This window comes from Ascaphus truei, chromosome 2 (assembly GCF_040206685.1).
Source record: "Ascaphus truei isolate aAscTru1 chromosome 2, aAscTru1.hap1, whole genome shotgun sequence".
NCBI lineage: Eukaryota > Metazoa > Chordata > Amphibia > Anura > Ascaphidae > Ascaphus > Ascaphus truei.
Genome location: NC_134484.1, coordinates 61,422,377 through 61,440,833, shown reverse-complemented (window position 1 = coordinate 61,440,833; position 18,457 = coordinate 61,422,377). Strand labels below are relative to the sequence as shown.

Genomic DNA, 18,457 nt, shown 5'->3' with positions numbered 1-18,457 from the left:
CATGTCTGAAGTGCTTATTCCCACCATGTGTTAGATTATTATGTCACGTGTATTACTGCTATGAAGCGCTAAGTACCTGGATGGTGCTATATAAATAAAGATATACATACATACATACATATGTAACGGGTCTTCCCCCACCCAATCGCAGATTATAGTGTGGGTGCGGAGAACATACGGTGTTACCTGCGTGTAGTGCTTTACCTGTTGGCTCACAGGAGGGCTGAGCTTCCGCCACAGGGAACCTGGGGCAATTATATGATACTATGAGTAACTGCGTACTCGGTGCAGCGCCTCCACCTGCGATGGCTCCCACCATAGGGGGAGTGGTTCCTCGCAGGACACATACAAATAACTCGCACACCTATTTGTATAGTAACTAAGAACGTTTACTTTAGAACATAAGAAACAGCATACAACACAAATAGAATCACACTGAATAACGGGTGTCCCTCTCGGGAGGAGACACTGACTGCTGCGTCGCACAGGACGCTTCCCCAACACCAAGTGATCCCACCCAGTGTCCATGGAATCCCCACCCAATGTTCCGCACTCGTGCAGAGAGAGGCAATGGGTGACTGCGCAGTCACTATTAAACTAAGGGCCCGTTGGTGCACTTGTGGATTTGATAGTACCTGCCCGAGCACTCCCGTGCTCGGATCTCCAATTGGCTTCACAAAGGATCCGGCGACCGAAGAACACCGGAACCCCCTCCAGGGCGATCCCACCCGGGGGACTGCCACAGCCGCAACAAAGAACTGCGCCCACTCGCTGCACGGTGGCGCAGCATCCGCTGTGTCCCTATATGGTTCCTTCTGAACTACAGTGACACGCTCTGTACTATAGGCCGTCCCTACAGCACAGCAACCCATAATGGCTTTGGGGAAAACTCCTAGGGCCTACGGGGTAGCCTATCTTATGCAGGGGTCCCTGACCCCCTGCACCCGCACTACCTCCTCCCGTACTACCCGAGTCCCTTCTGCCTCACTATTACTTAACTGATCCCAGCGCCTGCAGCAACAAGCTGTGACCCACTGGATGCTTGCAGCCAATGTGCTGCGCAACACTGTGCCTGCCTGTCAGACCTCACGGGACTGACAGCCGTGACTCTGACAAGACAGCACACTGACACTAAGGGCAGCGTCCCTATCTTGGGCCGTCCCTATTCAATTACCCACTAACCTGGTGGGGAGTTGGGGCCTACCTGGGATGTGGGTACCTATCTGGGTGCAGGAGCTGCACTCACTCCCTGCACCCTTCCTTCCCTCACAGCTCCCCAGCTCCAACTGACAAAACCCTGTCTGCACACAACATTGTTGCAACTCTGCAGCATGAGAATCTACCAGCTCTATTGGATTCAATGCTGCCTGTGACAAGGGTCAAAGTGCAGTCCCCAGAGGCTGCTGGGAATTGTAGTTCTTGGTACAGCTCTTTTCTACGGGGACCGCGTGCGCGATCTTTACTGCGCATGGGCGAAGCTCGCGCCACAACCAAGAGGGCGGTGCCCGCCGGGAGAAGTCGCCGTCCCCTTCCCCCACTGCCACAGGGGTAAGGCAGGGGGCAAAGGAAGATCAGGGGAACCAGGGGTGACCTCCTTACACATACATAGTCAAGAGATTTTAAATTAATTGACTGCTTTGGGGGTTATTTAGCAAGCACAAGGAAATAGGGCTAAAGCCACATAATTAGCATGTAGATTAGTTAGTACATGTTAGTTTAGTGCACCCTAGTAAATTTACTCCTGTCATTTTCAAATCTCATTCATTTCACTTTGTGACATTATACTGAAGTAATCTTCATCAAAGAAAATGAATAAAAATAGCAGTTATTACTTAAGGTTTTCAGGGCTCCCTCCTCCCAATAACCTTATCATATTAAATCTGCAGTAATAAAGCCAGAGTTAATGAGCATATTACAATGAAACGTTGCATATTTGTTTTGTCGATTTTGATGTTTATGTAGGAGGGGGGGGGGGGCTTTGAGGTTATCTAGGTGGTGTAAGTTCTGTAGTCTGTTAGCGAACACATTAAAATAGTGGTCAAAAAAAGCTTCTTGTGACCTAAGTGAGCCTTAACCGAAGGATTAGGATTTGGGAGATACACATGGATCTCTTCAAAGAGTTTTTGTCATTTACTTGACCTTCTTTTTAAGTTGTATTACAGGTCAATTTCTCACTCTTACAGTACAATATCTGGTTTGTGAAGCCACACTAGGTTATTTGTCGTATTCTTAGTTTCTGGTCTCTTGCTGTTGTTCCGACTCGGTATGATGTTAAAGCTTTCTTGACATTGCACTCCTATAGAGTTTAAGCTTACTGTAGCATTTTGCCAGTGGATAGATAGGAGCTCTGACTATGGATTTTGACACACAGAACACAATAGATCTTTCCCAAGACAGTATATTATATTGTTAAAGTAGCAGTCTACTGTATGTTTTCAATTGTATTGAAAATCTGCATCTACTGTATAGTATAACTTGCCTGGTCCTATCTCCGCAACGGTTCAGCAAATACTCATTATTTTGCCATTTTTATTTTGACCAAGGAAACCAATAAATTAAAACAGTGTTATAATGAATGGAACACGTAGACTCTTTGGTTGTACAATAATTAAGGTATCCTTATTTACTGGACATATTTTTATCCATATAATCACCCCGAATATTAAATATTGTCTAATTCCTGGTGGCTTCCCGGGGATAACACAAGGCCATCAGTGCCCCAGTGTCCCTCTATCCAGTTAAGATAACTGCTTCCATAACAACACCTGAAAACATTTCTATATTCCGAAAAAGAACATTGTGCCAACAATGCAAAGTGCAGAACACTTTAACAGGGATACTCACAGCATGCATTCAAGAACTATTGGCTTGTATAAGACATGGACAATTTCATCTAGTACCTCTATTATAAAGTTACTGCTGAGACAATATCTGCTTAAGCTGTTCAGCCTGGGATACCTTCTCACAACATGTGTACTGGTGCTTTTAACCCTGGAATAACTGTATTTTGTGTAACGTTATTAGATATAGCTTTATTTTATGTTTTGTTCGGTGCTGTATGACTCGTATTACTTACATTGCTAGCAATGGCAATTTATTTTCCCAGTTTTGTGTCCTTTTTTTTCCTTCCTCTTTTTGTGGGTACTGGGAAGAATCTGGACCATGGCAATAAACATAAATAAAGAAGATTGGCCTATATTTACTAAGCAGTGTTTTACATAAGATACCTTCTGGCAGCATAACTTATGGAATATTCACTTGTAAAATAAGGGCCTTTGTGTTATGATTCAGTCCGCCAGGTATTTAGGCCCATATTTGCCAGGTGGTCCTTTTACATAAGACAGTTCCAAAGTGCGGGGACACAGTTTCAGGCGCGGATAATCCTATTTGTGCAGCCAACACAACATAGACAAACAATTTCCTCAAAGTGCAGGCCTCCTCTAGGACAGAGATACAAAGTAAAACTCTACTCACAAGTTCATAATGATGTTCTCCATTTAATGTGACAGCCAAGAACAGTGGAAAGACAACGTTTCAGGTCCCACATGGACCTGTCGTCAGGTGATGCACTGTTGGATAGGGTTAAAAAAGAATTGTATTTGGACAACCGAAATTGCAAACGTTTCAGTCCCGCTGTGGAACCTCAGGGTGTGTGTGAGGAAGGTCCCACAGCGGGACCGAAACGCTTGATATTTTGGTTGTCCCAATACAATTCTTTTTTGATCACTATCATGCAGTGCTGAGTTTTCTTCATCGATCCTGGTGTTGGGTGGAGTATTTCTATATTTATTTTTTTGTCTCGTGTACTTTTGCTTTTCTTTGTTTTTTTTTTAGGTCTGCCTACTATACATATTGCTTGTATACATGTATATAAATATTAAATTTATAATAAAATGCAATATAAATAGGTGTATGAGATTTACATATTTGTCTTTGTATGTCATTCTTTCATTATTGACTAAATATGACTATTTTTGCACTTCTTGACATTTAAGAGATGGTAGAGAAATATAGGATAAACAAACATATTGTCTAATAAGTAGCATTTGTATTGTTTGGATGAACTTTTAGACAGATAAAGTGGGATATGATATTGTTTAATTTTTGATCTAGACAGTGTTTCTTCATTTAGAAACATTATCTGCTTGGTTATATGAAGGAATAACAAGCAGAGAAGTTAGTTGGCTGGCATTGCTTGATATGGGAATATACAAGAAGCAGGAACTTCAAAATGGATGGACCTTCTTGTGCCAACGCAAATTGGAAAAGCAGTTTTGTATTGGTGAAAAATTAATGCATGACTTAAATATTTGCCGCAATAGGTCGCTGATTTGCTTTTTTAAAGGATACAATTACTATGAAAAATTAATGGTAACAGAGGGGCCAACTCGGCTTTTATTACTAGTGCTATTCCTGCAAAACATTACATACCGAAATCGAATGTATTATTTTTATTGTCCTTATTCTAAATACTGCTGAAATGATTTTTAAAAACTTATTTGCATATCAAAAACTATTTTGAGTTAGGAAATAAATATTTCAAAACCCACTGGCATAAAATGATACATATCTAAGCTTGATATCGAACTAGTACAATAAATATAATGTTTTATAAGAATTGGTGCCTATTTAAGGTTCCAGTACTTAGATTTAAATGCTCTATCATTAAAAGAAGTCTATTCATGTTTTGTGGTAAAGAAGAGTTTTGTGCGGTTTCATATATCTGGTATAAGGTTCTAAACTTGAAATCATTAACCATTGATCAATCGCATTTGCTAACTGTGAGGGGACAGAAAAATAGGCTAACAAAAGCTAATTAGCAAAGTGGCCAGTGTGTGTCTGTATCTATCAGAGATGCATCTGATCAAAAAAAGCAGCTGCTTGCTGAAACCCCTTGGTTATTGCAGGAGTCAGGACTCTACTTTATAATTTGTTGCAGATATTTTCAAACCTTAAAAGTGCAAATACGGTATTTTTCCCTGTTCTGATAAAGCATATCATGAGTTTGAAAGTGGTCTTCTTTATTAAAAACCAGCCTAACATTGCCATTCACAGTTCCCAAAGTCAGTATCAACCTGAGATAAAACAAGATGGTTGCCAGAACCTGTGTTACTTTCAGGGTAGCCTACTTGTTTGTAATACATTTAGATATTTTCCTGGGCGCTGAAATCTGACGTAGCTCAGAAGACATAGCTATTTTATACAATCTACACTTGGTTAATCTAAATATAACTAAATGTAAAGAATCGGTTATGGTAAATAAAACCACCATGGGGATTATATATGTTAATGTTATATTATGTTTAATGATACTTAAAAGTGAATTGTGATAACCATTGTGTTAGTCCGTGTTACTTAATGCTCTCTCTCTTTCTTTCGTATTTGTTTTTTAGTAATAAGCATACTGTATTATAAAAACTGAGCACTGTATCCTCAGATGTGTGTGGCATGTAGTAGACTTCGCTCAATGTGAAATGCTCAGTAAACAGCAGTTTAAAATGTCCCCAAAAGATAGTTAGACACAGGATTGTATATGCAAATATCAAAATGCCATCCTCCCTAGATACTTTACTCCCTAACACCTGGAAGACATTATGCACACTGTAAATGAAACAAACTGTGAAAAGACATAGAATAACTGAAAATCAGCAACATAAAATTTGAGGAATCATAGTTACATAGTTACATAGTAGATGAGGTTGAAAAAAGACGTGCGTCCACCAAGTTAAACCTATGCTAAATTTAGACAACAGATACTTTATCCTTTATCTATACTTACTTATTGATAGAGAGGAATGCAAACAAAAACCCCAGAGTCACATCATCCAATGATATCTCATAAGGGGAAAAATTAATTCCTTCCTGACTCCAAGAATTGACAATCGGATTAATCCCTGGATCAACATCCTTCCCATGTATACTTATTTGGTATATCCCTGTATACCTTTCCTTTCTAAAAAGATGCCCAACCTTTTTTTGAACAAATCTATTGTATCTGCCATCAGTCTCCATGGGTAATGAATTCCACATTTTAACTGCCCTTACTGTAAAGAACCCTTTCCTTTGTTGCTGGTGAAATCTCCTTTCCTCCAACCTTAAGGGATGGCCCCATGTCCTTTGTACTGCCCTTGGGATGAATAGTTCTTTTGAAAGCTCCTTGTATTGTCCCTGAATATATTTGTAAATATATTCTGAATATATTTGTATATAGTTATCATATCCCCTCTTAGACGCCTCTTTTCTAATGTAAATAAATCTAATTTAGCTAGTCTCTCCTCATAAATTAGATTGTCCATCCCCTTTATTAATTTGGTGTCTCTTCACTCTCTCTAGTTCCATAATGTCTTTTCTTAGGATTGGTGCCCAAAATTGTACTCCATATTCAAGGTGTGGTCTTACTAATGCTTTGTAAAGGGGCATAATTATGTTTACTTCCCTTCCAATCATACATAGACATCTATACACCATGGCCTGTTTACTAAGCGTTGCTATGCCATACCACACCTTCAAGGAGCGGGAGGTCTCTTATGGCATAGTGCCACTTAGTACAGTTCCAACGTGCAGGGAAATAGTTTCAGGCGAGGAGAATCCTGCTTGTGCAGCCAACACCACTTCAAAGTACAGGTCTCCTCTAAGATACAGGTACAATTATACTGTGCAAGTACAAAGTACATCTCCACTCACAGGTCCATAATGCAATTCTTCATTTATTGTGACAGCCAAGAACAGGAAGAGGAACAATGTTTCAGGTCCCATATGGACCATTCCTCAGGTGATGAAAGCTCCATATGGGACCTGAAACATTGTTCCTTCTCTGTTCTTGGCTGTCGCAATAAATGAAGAATTGCATTATGGACTTGTGAGTGGAGATGTACTTTGTACTTCAGTCCTAGAGGAGACCTGTACTTTGAAGAATGCGTTTGTCTATATAGTGCCACTTAGTGAATGCAGGCCGACATATCTACATTGCATTTCATTGTTGACATGCCACATCACAACCTTGAGATGAAAATACAGAGTAGTGAGATGAGGTGTGAAATGTTGGTGGAAGGCTGGATTTCACTGCATCCTGTGATTTCAAGCTACATTAGTGAGAGAGGTGCCTTAACAAAAGTGAAATTGCATACAATAAAAATGCTAATGCACTACAGCGATAATATACCAACATTTACTATTCACAGCTTATTTTTTAAAAGCGCAACATATTTTGAAGTTACTGATTTTTAAGCCCTAACAGAAACCTTTATCCAGCTACAGTATACATTTCAATTTCATGTGCATCCTATGACCACCTTCTGCATGTCCTTTATCGTTTTGCTTTTTGTTTTGTTCCGTTTTTTTCCTTGCTGTTGCCACGACTAACCCAGTCCTCTTTTTAAATTATGCACAGGTAATGTGGGTATGTAATTTGTGCCGAAAACAACAAGAAATCCTCACCAAATCAGGAGCCTGGTTCTACAGCACTGGTTCAAACACGCCACAGAAGCCTGGTGAAGAGAATCTAGCAGGGCTCCAGAACGAAGAGGCACCTCAGGAGAAAAAAGCTAAGCTGCAAGAGCAAACCCAATACCAGGGACCCTCAGGGGACTTAATAACACCAGCCTCAGACAAGAAACGATCACAAGGGATCGTAAGGCAAGACTCCGTTAAAAATGGTTCTGGAGTAAAGCACCCTTCCGATATACCTTCAGACAGGTAATGTTGATGAGTTTCTATCTTTATCTTTTTGGGTTTTGTTTTTTTATCTCTGTAGGTACGTCCACAGTAGTCTCTCATACGTATGTGTTTCAAGTTCTTATTGAACACATGTGTAATGCACATTATGAGTAGGGGCTGAAGAAATTATATCATTCATAAGGAACAGCACCTTAATATCAAATCTAAATATTATTCCAATCTTGTATTTACTTTTACATTCTTAAAAAAAAAAGAAGAAAATTCAGGGACGGTGGGGGGAGGGGGAGGACTTGAAGACTGGCGTTGAGCACCCCTGATCTAAAGCATGTTGTCGATTTTAATATAATGTCCATTTAACAAAAGAATACTAAATATAAATAGCTAAAGTGTCTGATTATGATCTATCGATTTATAAATATTGAATTATTAGGACACAAGTGAATGCTAATTATAATTCACATATTTATTATTGTGTATATCCACTCTCAAAGCTACAGTTTTCATATTTTAAATTGATTGCTGAACTTTTTTTTCCCCCAGTCTAATGTTTTCTACTTTACTTTGTCTATTTATATGGGAATACATACTGTATATGTTTCCAGGCTGAAATTTTTTGAAGGTGTTTTTAAAATGCTGGTTATATGGCGTCATTAAATAATACTGCGGCTAAGCTCTAAAATTGGCTAATTTGCACACATGTTGTGCTGTTTGCATGAATGAGAGATTTGGGCAGTGGTTTTGTGAAGGAATGGTAGAAATTAGGTACTGTAGTGCCGATGAGTATTCTAAAACCAATCTGGGGCAATCACCAACAAGACCCAGGTACATACTGGGTACATGCTGAAAACATGCTGGGTACATTCTGCAAAATTTCTGCAGACAGACTTATGGCCCATCGGATTAACAGCGGGGGTCCCTGGCAGTCCCATTCAAACTGAATGGGACTGCCAGGGACCCCTGCTGTGTTAAGCCGATGGGCCATTAGTCTCTGTAGAAATGTCACTGAAATGTTTGCAGCATGTACCTGGATCTTGTTGGTTATAGCCCCAGATTTTCCAAGGCAAGTTTAAGGCAAGTGTTAGAATACTCGTTGGCGCACCTGTAGAAGTGAACTTGATGGAAAGCGGATAATGGGATGTATCAACTTCTCCATCAGTCACTGTCCTTTTTCTCAATGTCTTGTACTGTATGTTAAGAAGGATCATCAAGTCTTACATGGTTTCAACCTTTCTGCAGAACAGACGTAAGTCAAATGCATGGATGGGGGAAATGTTTTCAGAAATGTGATACTAAGGGATAGAAGAGTAAATACTTGACAGGGTTATGGGATGCAAATGGATGGATCTTAAATAGCCCCACTATATTTAGCATACACCATTGTGTAGCAGAATAGAAAGGGTTGACGTAGAAAAAAAACATGCACTTAATCATATGGTATTATTCTTCAGCAAAGTTTTGTGTATATTTTCAGAAGCACAGGACATGCAATATGTGTTGCTATGGTTGTGTAATAGAATTATTGTTTTCATACTGTATGTTTAGTGCCAGCAGTGCTACAAATAGTGTAAACAATATCTCAGTGTCATGTATTGGCTTCCTCAAAAGATTTTGGCGCAGAATTACTGAGCAATGACAATATGACACCTTCCAGCGTAAATGTGATGTAGGATATCTTCTGGCCCGCAAAGGAGTCTTATGGCAGAGAACAGCTGAATACACATAGTTCATTGTGTAGGCCCATCACCTACATGTAAAAAAAAAGTCTTGGCTCCTGTCTTGCTGGTGACAACATCTACATGTATGTGTGCTGATAATATAGCAATTTATGCTGGATATGACTACCAATTAGCGCGGCCCATATTTACTAAGCAGTCTTCTGCAGTAAGATACCTTTTAACACTAAACAACACTTTACAGTCCATTGACTGACTGGAATGGACTACAGTCTATGGTGGCTTCCACCACCAGGAGGTGAATTATGTCAGAAGACTGCTTAGGAAATATGACCCTTTATGCAGACAGCCTACTGCGTAAAGGTGGAAGGGATCATTCTACTCTGCCAAGAATGCTGGAGTTGCCATATAGGAAAAGTACTGTGCAAAACTATTTAACAGCTTCATTCTCCAGGTCTACCAAGTATTCTAACCAGGCACATGTGGGATAGTGTACAGAAGTGCATTTGATCTGCATTTGATTTATCATCGATGTGTTTGCACTGCCTAGTTTTACTTTAGCAGTAATTGTATTAACATTTGCAGAGTTTCACTGACTCTTTAAAGCAATATTGTGATCATACTATATGTTGATAAATACTAAGCATTACTATGTGATCTATGTGAATGTTCCCAGATCCTATGTTTAATAACTCTGGTTATTTATTTTTGTATGTTTTTCTTCATTTTCAGCCACATTCCATTTTGTAAACAGTGCTATTTTTCTCCTAACCCCAGTCATTGCTGCACATATGTATTTCTAACAAGTCTAAATGTCACCCAGTCATTGACTGCCTCTAGTAATTGTATGCCAGCTAATCCACACCTCAGAGAAAGGTCAATGTCATTAATTAATAATACTGTCACAAAAACGGAAGCTCTTTTTTTCTGTTTCATCTCAGTATGGTAATGATTAACCCTGGGAAACTCAATGATTTAGACATGGTTACATGTTGTATAAAACTATAGAAGGACCAGGCAGCCTCCAACATTTGTCATTGACATGGAAGTCATTATTTTCAGGTATAGGTGCAACTGCTGAGGGATTTGGGGACACTAATGTGAAAATGTTAGACAATGCTTCTACACTCAGAGTAATGGATGGATGGATGGAAAATCACACTGTACTATTAGAGGCCATGGAAGTGGATGCTGGAAAATAATTTCACAATTCTTTGAATAGGCACTAAGGGACCCTAATGGTCTGTGGTTTGACTGTAATTTATAAGAATTGGCATACTGTGTTGGCCAAATGGCACCAATTTATTGTCTGTTTTCTATATGTTTATGGACGTTCTCTTCATTGGGTAAAAAATAAATGGGTTAAAGAGCCCAGAAGACTGACATGCCTAAGCATTTCTTAGGCCACGTGTCTCTCCGCGTCTCTCCTAAGGGTGCTTTGTAAGGTCTGGAAAGCATGATGTGACCCAAAAATTATCCGCTATCATAATGATCTTTTTTGGTTGGTATGTCGAGCTGCTTAATGTAACCGTCTGTTTCCTGTACAAATAATTAGCCTAAAGGATTTATGGGAAGGTCACCATAAGATAAAAAGAGAGAAGCAGCCTGTGGCTCAAAGTAAGGGAATACAAATAAGTATTGGGCTGGATAGTAACCCAAATGGAAAAATGAAGTTCAAATCAATTGTAAGGTTGGGCACTCTGTGTCTTATTTTTAGTTAGTTCTAAAAAATGACGGGGGAAAAAACAAAAACAAGCAGGAAAATGTTTATAGTTTGTGCTGTGTGAGTGACACTGCGTGCATACGTTTGTGAGTTTTCCATTTATAAACCCCAAAATAAAATTTGAACCGTTGCACAAAAAGTTCACTAGTTTTCCGTTCAGGAACCTAAACATTCACAGTATTAAAAAAAAAAAAAAAAAGAGAGAAAAGGTTCAGAGGATGAGCCCTTCTCGGATTTTGGTTCATATTTAGCTTGGATGTTATAGAGTTTGACGTGGACATTTGAACGAGCACCACAATTCATGCTAATTTATTGTCTGTTTCCATTATTTCTACATTTTCATGCATATACTCTCAATATTGGGAAAAGTTTAAGAATGGGTTAAAGGTCCATGAAGACGGACATCCCTTAGTAGTTGTATGGCTAAATGTCTCTCAGGTGTAGTGTCTTTAACAGGTAATTTTGCAATGTAGCTAATGTTCACAAGTGAATAGGTACAGTACAGGGAACAAATTGACATTGAAGTGAGTATGAAAGTCATTTTTAGACCGTGGGAAGGAAAACCAGGTATTTTTGTAAGCAGTACAAGTATCTTCTTGCTAATCTGAAATGACAAATGTTTGTTACCTGCTTGTTTCACAATTAATTGACTGCTTCAAAATGATGTTTTTCTAGGTAAATTAGAGGAGCGATGAAGATTGCGGGAACAGCAGTTCAAAACAATGATGCACTTACAGTAGGCCACAGAAATGTATGGGCAGAATGCATTGCGAAATGCAGTTAACCACCAAAAATAGGGAACTGGCAGTTAATAGGGTATATCTGATCCCCTAAATGTTGCAAAACAATGAAAGAAGACACTAGAGAAGGTCATCAGAATAGCGAAATGTATACGGAAAGATGTTTAAAGCAGAAAGAGGCATGCCACCTTACAGATTATACGTTAAACCCGGGGATTCACTGGTCAAGAATATAATTAAGCATATGTACCACGAGCTGTACCACTGCAAACTCAAAGGACTTACTGAACGTTATTGCAATATTACACTGCCTGCCTTCTGGCTAACTTGCAATCATTGTCTGAGTATGTGCCAATATGCGGTTTAGTGGCTTTCAGTGTATATGCCATAACATGGTTGAACCTGGCTGTTAGTCTGGGTAGGTTAATTTGAGGGGTTTTATCGGGTAGGGGGTTAATTTAAGGGTTTTTACGGTTAAGGTAGGGGGTTAATTTAAGGGTTTTTAGCGGTTAGGGTAGGGGGTTAATTTGAGGGGTTTTATCGGGTAGGGGTTTATTTAAGGGTTTTTGCGGTTAGGGTAGGGGGGTTTTAAGGTAGGGATTTATGCACTTACCCTTAGCAGCGAAGTAGCCAGTGGCAGGTTCCGGCGGCGGCAATGTGAGTTGCGGCAAAGCAGCGGCGGCCATTTGGTCATGGCGAAACGTCCGTGACCAAATGTCCTAGACCTCCTTATAGGACCTGTATGTGTTGTGCTTCTTTGCAACTGCGTGTCTCTAATTGTATTCTTTGAATAGTATGCAATTAAGCAATATTAAAATCCTTCATACAGCATGTGTTGTACATGAATTCACGAGGCCACATGACATGTTCTGCTTTATGACTTGCCATCTCAACCAGTGGATGAGAAAGACGATGGGTGCTTGTGAGGTCTAGAAAGCATGACGTTGCAGAAAAATGATTAGCTATCATAATGATCTCTTTGGTTGCTATGTCAAACAACATACGGCTTGACTGTGTGTCTTATGTGCAGGCTGAGATAAGTAGCCTACAGGATCTTCAGCCAAACATCAACCAATCTGCGACTGGGGGGAGATCAATAACAAAATTAGTGGGATAAATGGAAAAATTTAAATGTAAAAGTTCCCAAAGTTTTACAGTAGGAGGTGGATGAGGTGGGAAAATGTTTTGGGGTTGTTTTTGTTTGTTTTTTAATCATCCATCAGGGTTTTCGATGTAGACTACCGTAACAACAAGAAATAAGATTGGTGCCAAATTGGAAGAGATTTTAGGAAAACCTTGTAAGGAAGATTAAACTTGTAATCTTCTAAGGATGATTAGATATGTAACACAGTGTTGGAAGTGAAAGTACTATGCTTTCACTTTACTTTGGCCATTATAATCTTGCGTAGGTGGCACTGCTGCTTTAATTGAGTTAATGAAGCAACGTTGTGATAAATCGGCACCCATAGAGATTTGACGGGCATTCTCAGTGGAGGTCATTAAGTACATACACATTGATTTATTATTGTGGGGCATGGAAACCTGGTAAAGGCCTGGAGACCAGTTATACGCTGTCAGTATTATCTAATGCACTTACAGTAATATAGGGGAATACAGTACATGGTTATGCCTCCAATATTTTTAGAAATAGAAATTCTGCTATAGCCACAAAATAGAGCATCTTCAAATCAATTTTGGTAACAACTCAAACATTGAAAGAAAAATAAATATTGTAGTTTGCAGAAAGAAGCAAAATGAGGCTGAAAATGCACTGCAGCCGTTAGCTACCTAGTGCTGCAACTGTACTGTGATCTTTAAATGACCTTGAATGGTATGAGAAAACTGAGATGGGGAAATAGCACAGGGGTAATGCATCATAGGAGTTCTCAAACTGCTTCTGCATTGAGCCTGTCAATCACAATTGTATTGACTTACTGTAGCAGCTAAAGCATTTTATTTCCACAAAGTCTTACAAAATGCCAAGTAGAAATTATACATTTATGAACTTGTATACATTTTGACTTAAAAGGGTGTGTAGAAATGCAGTCTTTCACACACAAGGAAATAATCCGAGTATTGTGGGCATAGCCCAATCTCAGTTGTGCTTATATTTACATAACTAAACCAACATTTCAGATAATGTACATTAAAGCACTGTAAATTAACCTTCCAGTTTGTCTACTTATTTAGTAGTTTATTTAGGGGAGAATGTTGTATTACTTTAAGCTTACTGATCAATTGAATGCATCATGTACCTTTGCTTTAACAAAACAAATTGCAACATTACCAGAATCAATACTGTATATCAATTGTATTTCTGCCAATACATTCGTGTATTGAAGTTAGTTGTTGGTGCAAATATAGGGTTCTTTCTCATATTTCTGTATTTGTGTAGTCATACAGAAACACAGAGGCATGAGCATATATAAAATATTGGAAATGACTTTCCCACAGAACACGTTTTACATCAGTCAAATGCATTACAGTTATTTAATACATACAGTACAATCAATAATTATATTAATAACGAATAGAGTATGACAAGCAGCAGTTAATGTTTGGAGGTCCCTTAGCCTCTCGACTCCTTACAAATAAACATGCTGCAATGTATTAACGCAAACAACCCTGTGCTTTGACGCACTGCCACATTCCTGCTTGTAGATGTGTCAAATGTATGAAACATTAATACATTTGATGCAGATTATGAGACGGGGAAATTGAAGCAGCAATATCTCCTAACTAACTCCATCATCCTGTCACGCTGTGCTCACCACAAACAAGGCGGGCCCACGGTGCTGAGGTGGGAATGGATATTACGCCACCCACAGCCATGGGGGCGCGTCTGGAGTGTAGAGTTGGTCGGGGTAGCCGGGCCTGGGGTTGGAGAGGTGCGGGTGGTCGATATACTTGCCGGGGCAGAGGAGGAGAGGTACGGAACGTTGCAGGTTCTATTAGCCTGGTCCGGGATTGGAGAGAGCAGAGTCGTCGTAGTCTGTCTGCCGAGGTCAGGTTTGGAGAGAGCAGAGTCGTCGTAGTCCGTTTGCCGAGGTCAGGTTTGGCGAGAGCAGAGTCGTCGTAGTCCGTTTGCCGAGGTCAGGTTTGGAGAGAGCAGAGTCGTCGTAGTCCGTTTGCCGTGGTCAGGTTTGGAGAGAGCAGAGTCGTCGTAGTCCGTCTGCCGAGGTCAGGTTTGGAGAGCAGCGGATGGTCGTGGAAATTCGGGTCGGTACACAGGAAGGTAAGCAGCAAGACAAGACAGGACAAGACTGTGAAGGCAGAGAAGAGGTGAGTGCAACGCAACTGGAACTATGCTTTGCCAAAGTGCCACTGGCACAGCTGAGCATATGTAGATGAGAGCATCCAAGAGGAAAACTGCAGCGTGGAGGTGTGTGCAAAGGAAGGCTGCGATAGGAGGCAGGATAACAAGGCTCAGGTGAGCTCCCTGGGATGAAGCCTGTGCATGCTGTGCGCACGTCCATGCGCGCCTGCGAGTGCCCGTGTGCACCTGCGTGCGTGTGTTGCGCGTGCACCCTGTCATCGCAAAGAGAAGGCTTTAAGGGGATGGAGCGGGTGCGCGCACGCGTGCCTAAAGCAAGATGGCCACCGGAGGGACCGGCGGAACCTGCGGAGGCAAGAGCAGGTCTCGGGGAAACACAGGGCACCGGAGCAGGTGAGCGGGGAGCGCACAGAGAGCGGCGTGGCTCCCTGACCCTTACACATCCATAGCTGAGCCACAATATTTTCAGCTCTGGGAACCTTCAAGTACCCAAGTTATTTATCGGTGAAGTTACTGGTGTTATTTACCGGCTTTATCAGGGGGTTAAATGGCTGTCCAATACGAAGCCGCAGCTGTTGTGGCTTCCTATTGGCCCGAGATTCTGTGGCTATGTAGTTTCCCCTGGAGGGGGAGTTATACCCGGTAACTTCACTAGAAGGAATTTCAGGAACCAAGGGGTGCCTGGAGCTAAATATCACAGTGTTCAACACAAAAGGACCTTCTGGTTTCCATCCTGTAAAAAACAATTGAGGGAGGGAAATAACTCACAGAGGAGATGACTTTGAGAATTGCCACAATTTGTCCTCTCTACCTTATCGTGTTGACACTCGCCCAAATCTCAATCTTTCGCATATTAAGCTAAAGTGGAGATAAATACCCTGATGAATGATAAATATCTCCCTGTGACAGTTTTACTCCACAATTGCCTGGATAGGTAGACCCGCAAGATGCCACTAGCGTATACACCTTCTACTCCTCCTCTCTGACTAAAACACTACAGTACAACATTATCTTTGGAGAGCTCTTGGAAAATATGCCTGGATTGTCTTCTTCTGAAAACGCAATCTCCCTCCTCTTAATAATGTGACGGGTGGGAGCCTCCGAGTCCGGTCTCATGTGGGTGAAGCTGGGCCAACTGGCACGGATGCAGAAGTTGGGCCCAACTTCCGGAGCCAGCAGTGGGGGTGGGGGAGGTGTGTGTGCACTCCCGCACTTAACCGAGGCACCGCTTACCCGGCAGCCAGATGCGGAAGTCAGGCGTGGCCCCCAGTGCTGTCAGCCGGGCCCCTCCGTGATCTCGCCCCCCCTCCTTATATTAGCGGCACCATAGTTACGTCACTGGTATGAGGTTGTCAACAGGATGAAGACAGTCCAGCTGGGAAGGGGGAATACGAGCAGTGTGAGGCTAGAAAGACGTTAAGATCTCTGCTTAACTTTTATTTATAGAACTATTCTAAAATTAACCATTTCACTGCTTGTGGGGCCTGCAACACCCTCAGGCAACGAAAGGGTAAAATCTGCCAGAGCTCCTGCCCAGGTCTGTGGAAAAGAACAAATAGATAACTAGGAATAACAGACAGCAGCAAAGGTTTCTTAAAATAACCCAAACTACTGCATCTTTACTTTAGAATATCACAAAATCCATTTGTATAGATACACTCCACTCCATCTCTAATATATTGATTTTGTCATGTAACTCCAGTTGATATTAAAAAAATAAAAAATAAAACGTGGGTGTCGTGTATTCGACAATCTGGGGCAAAAACAGATGCAAAAAGTGTGATTTACATCTTGTATTTCTGTGTCCGTGCCTCCCGCTCTTTGCTCTAATTTTTGCCCAACCTGCGATTTGGGGAATTTTAGTAAGAGAAATTGCATCTCAGATATTATAAATGGAAGTATCACAATGTGCACCTCCAAGCATCACTTTTTCTTCAATCTGTGTATAACCATGGCTGGTCCAGCTATCTTTCTGCCCCCCCACCTTGTCACGTAAGTTCTCCTAGGTATAGACAGTGACAGGCTATCCTGAGGGGTTTGCTCCCTCATGCAGCCTCCCTGAGTGGCAGAAGAGGTGGTGACACTGGGTCTGTGTTGCAGCCAATCATGGTGCAGACCCTGTGCGCTCCCCTTCCCCTTTTGCATAAGGGAGGAGGCATTCCAAATTATGGAGTCAGTGCCTTCCCACCCGGGGAAGATAGAGGAGCTCAGCCATTCCTGGGGCTGAGAGGACCAAGATCTGTGCATTAGCACAAGGCCTCAACATTATCTTCTGGCCAGCACCATCCAAGGGCCTGAAACCCCTTCTCCACAAAGATGGATACGCTGTAATACCACCTGCAGTGGCTGCACCAAATAAAGATCCCGTTTATATACTTCTGGCTGTCGCAGTCTATTAGCCTGAAGTATAGGAGTAAGACTGTCATGGTAGGGACTGCCTGCAGTTATACTGCATCCTGCTGTGACTGGAGGCGCTGTCACCGAATGAAAAGAACCTGAGGATCACCTAAAGCCTGCCCTGTTCCCCACAACATCGCGGAAGCTCATCTCTCCTGGACCCTCACAGGTAACCAGCACCACACGTACATGTAACCAAGTTAAAATCTCACAGAGAGTGGGGGAGGGGGAAGCAGTGCTACATGTGTAAAATAAATCTGCCACGTTTCAAACGGTGCAACTTTCTGGTTTACACCAATCTGTAAGAAACTGTTTCTTACATTTGACCCAACTGTTCCAAACAATTGTGTATTGCGTCAAAACACATTGCGGGACGTATACCAAGATGGAGCAATTTTCTCCAAAACATGGAGCAAACATCTTAATCTGCGTCAAATTGCACTGCCAGTATATACAGTAGTAAGCATGAAGCCTGTTAATCTTGCTTCTTGCACTTGATAAATGTATTTGATGTCAAGAAAATGGAAAACTGGACCGTTTTTATACATACATTTTTAACCGGAAATGGAATCCCGGGGGGGGGGGGGGGGGAGGAAGAAATAAGCGGTGCACTGCTGCAAAAAGTAAGGCTGAATCAGTCAAAGGTCAATTAAAAATATTTATTGGTCTGTAAGCAACATGATAAAAAAATGAGAGCTAGTGGAGCGAACTCCGACGCGTTTCGTGCCTATGTACGCTTTATCAAAGAGTGAAGCAGTATTTTAGTTGCAACACTTGTTAGAGTACTTATTCTCCACTTTCTTTGCTCCACAATTGTCCTCTGGGTTTCTTTATGCTAACTATATTTTCATTATTTTACATAGATTGCTAAGGCACACAATAATTCCATTTTTAGGACATACAATTTGCTAACGTTTTTAACAGGATCATCAGCAGAACATTATGTTACAGGTGTTGAGACATTAACTAATAA

General features: G+C 41.1%; 1 protein-coding gene across 43 annotated transcripts in view; it reads left to right on the top strand.

The window, feature by feature from the left end:
- The window catches only part of RIMS2 (regulating synaptic membrane exocytosis 2), an 814,155-nt gene that overhangs the window by 215,020 nt on the left and 580,678 nt on the right, over positions 1 to 18,457 (top strand). For all 43 annotated transcript variants that reach the window (XM_075582507.1, XM_075582506.1, XM_075582513.1 and 40 more), the window contains one exon: positions 7,391 to 7,695. In XM_075582507.1, the coding sequence (XP_075438622.1) occupies positions 7,391 to 7,695 (305 nt within the window). The remainder of the gene's footprint in view (positions 1 to 7,390; positions 7,696 to 18,457) is intronic.